This window comes from Solanum pennellii, chromosome 9 (genome assembly GCF_001406875.1).
Source record: "Solanum pennellii chromosome 9, SPENNV200".
Taxonomy (NCBI): domain Eukaryota; kingdom Viridiplantae; phylum Streptophyta; class Magnoliopsida; order Solanales; family Solanaceae; genus Solanum; species Solanum pennellii.
The window spans coordinates 70,704,982-70,707,142 of record NC_028645.1 but is presented as its reverse complement, the minus strand read 5'-3'; the positions used below and the strand labels follow the sequence as shown (position 1 = coordinate 70,707,142).

At 42.5% G+C, this 2,161-nt stretch overlaps 1 protein-coding gene across 1 annotated transcript; it reads right to left on the bottom strand.

The window, feature by feature from the left end:
* Nucleotides 1–329: 329 nt before the first annotated feature.
* Nucleotides 330–1,067, bottom strand: LOC107030346 (extensin-like). The gene has a single exon (XM_015231653.1). The coding sequence runs from the start codon at nucleotides 1,065–1,067 to the stop codon at nucleotides 330–332; it is 738 nt and encodes a 245-aa protein (XP_015087139.1).
* Nucleotides 1,068–2,161: the final 1,094 nt, after the last annotated feature.

Sequence of the window (2,161 nt, the reverse complement as noted above, 5' to 3'; positions counted from 1 at the left end):
ATCCCCACAGATGGTATATGCAAGATTTCCCCAAGTTTGGTTGCATCAAACACAATGTCAACCCCCTTTACACTAGACGACACCACATCTCCTTCTAGGATTACCAAGTTCGTATAGAAATCTACCACTTCCTGTTCATAAATCAAATTGGGTTCAAGGAATAACTGCTCCCACCCCTGAAACCTTAGTAGTTCACAAACCTGCTTCACTATATCCAGAAAGTATATCAGGGTGAAAAGTTCTACCCCTAAGCACAGCTTTGGTTTGGAAGTACTTTTTCTTTCCTACTTTGAGGAATTTATCTGCATTTCTTTTTGCAGATTTTGATTTTATTGAGGGGCTACAGAATGTTTGCCCTCAGACGCATCATCAATTTCAGAGTCAAGATTCATTGGAGAAACGGATGAATGAACAGGAGACTTACCCAATCGCCGACGCTTAACAACAGAGGTTGCATCATCAGTTGATTTGACCACATTCGCACTCCTTGTGACTGGCCTGTGTGGACGAACCTGTTTAACTGCAATGTGCTTTCTTGGCCGCCTTGGTTTTTTGGGGTGAAGGGTACTCAAAAGAATATCATCCGTGATTGGGGATGGTGGTGGATTTTGAGTAGTGGTTTTGTGAGATGGGGAAGAAGGGGGGTTATTTGGGACAGAGGTTGTGGGAATTTCTGGGTTTGGTGATAATGGGGTTTCTTGGACTGGTGATAATGGGGTTTCTTGGACTGGGGATAAAGGGGTTTCTTGGACTGGTGGTGGTGGAGATTCTATGATGGGTGGTGGTGGAGAGTCGGCACCTACAGGTGGAGATGCTTCTTTAACTGGTGGTGGTGAAGATTCGGCACCTACAGGTGGAGATGCTTCTTTAACTGGTGGTGGTGGAGATGGAGCTTTTGGTGATGGAGATGTAGAAGGATCTAATTTGGGTGTAGATGGTTTAAGGGGGGGTTGGCTTTCTTCCCCAAGATTAGGCACAACATCAACAACTGGGTTCTCTTCCCCCTGAGAAAGTGCATTATCAGACGAGCTTTCGTCATCAGAGTAAGCAACGAGTGGATTAACCATGGTGATGGAAGGGATTTCGTTTTCTTGTTTTTCTGAAGAATGAAGATGAGAGAAAGTTGGTTGCTTGTTTAGAGAGAGTGCTTTATGGGGAAACGGTTTGGATTGTTGTTTTCGAGGGGTTGGAGTAATTATGGGGGATTGACATCGAGGAGACGTGTGCTGTGACGGTTGCACCTGCTCTTCAGAGACGTGACAGAGGATAGAGAAAATGAAATTGTTTTCCCCCCCTTTTTTTATATTTTTGACAGCTAAGTGTAAAGCCGTTGTAGAACCAACTTGACTGCACCTGGTTCATATCTCCTTAGAACTTGGTTGGACAAAATTCAATCTAAAAAGATGAGTCCTAACTCAAGTATATTTTTCTGAAATGACTCTCTTCCTAGTGCCTTGGTGAAAATATCAGCAACTTGATCCTCAGTTTTGCAAAACTCCATTACTATGTTTCCCTTTTCAACATTATCACGAAGAAAGTGATGTCGAACATCTATGTGTTTGGTGCGTTTGTGTTGAACTGGGTTTTTGGCCATGTTCATAGCACTTGTGTTATCACATAGAATAGGAATACAACCTGTTTCTATACCAAAGTCTTTAAGCTGCTGTTTTATCCAAAGAAGTTGGGCACAACATGAAGCAGCTGCAACATACTCAGCCTCTGCAGTAGATAGAGCCACTGAATTTTGTTTTCTGGTTGCCCAAGATATTAAACATGGTCCTAAAAAGTGTGCCATCCCAGAGGTACTTTTTCTATCAACCATATGTCCTGCATAGTCTGCGTCAGCAAATCCCTTTAGATCAAAAGAGTCACCAGTTGGATACCAGAGAACCAGGTTCATTGTGCCTTTTAAATATCTCAAGATTCTTTTGACAGCTTTTAGATGTGATTCCTTGGGACAAGACTGAAACCTTGCACATAGACTAACACTGAACACTATATCAGGTCTGCTGGCAGTGGGGTATAGGAGTGATCCAATCATACCTCTATATCTGGTGTCATTGACTGGTGAACCTGGTTCATCTTTATCAAGCTTTGTTGTTGTCCCAATGGGTGTGTCATTTGACTTAGCTTCATTCATATCATACTTCTTCAGTAATTC

Excerpts from the sequence above, each read along its gene's own strand:
- LOC107030346 (XM_015231653.1), bottom strand. The coding sequence starts at position 1,067 with ATGGTTAATCCACTCGTTGCTTACTCTGATGACGAAAGCTCGTCTGAT.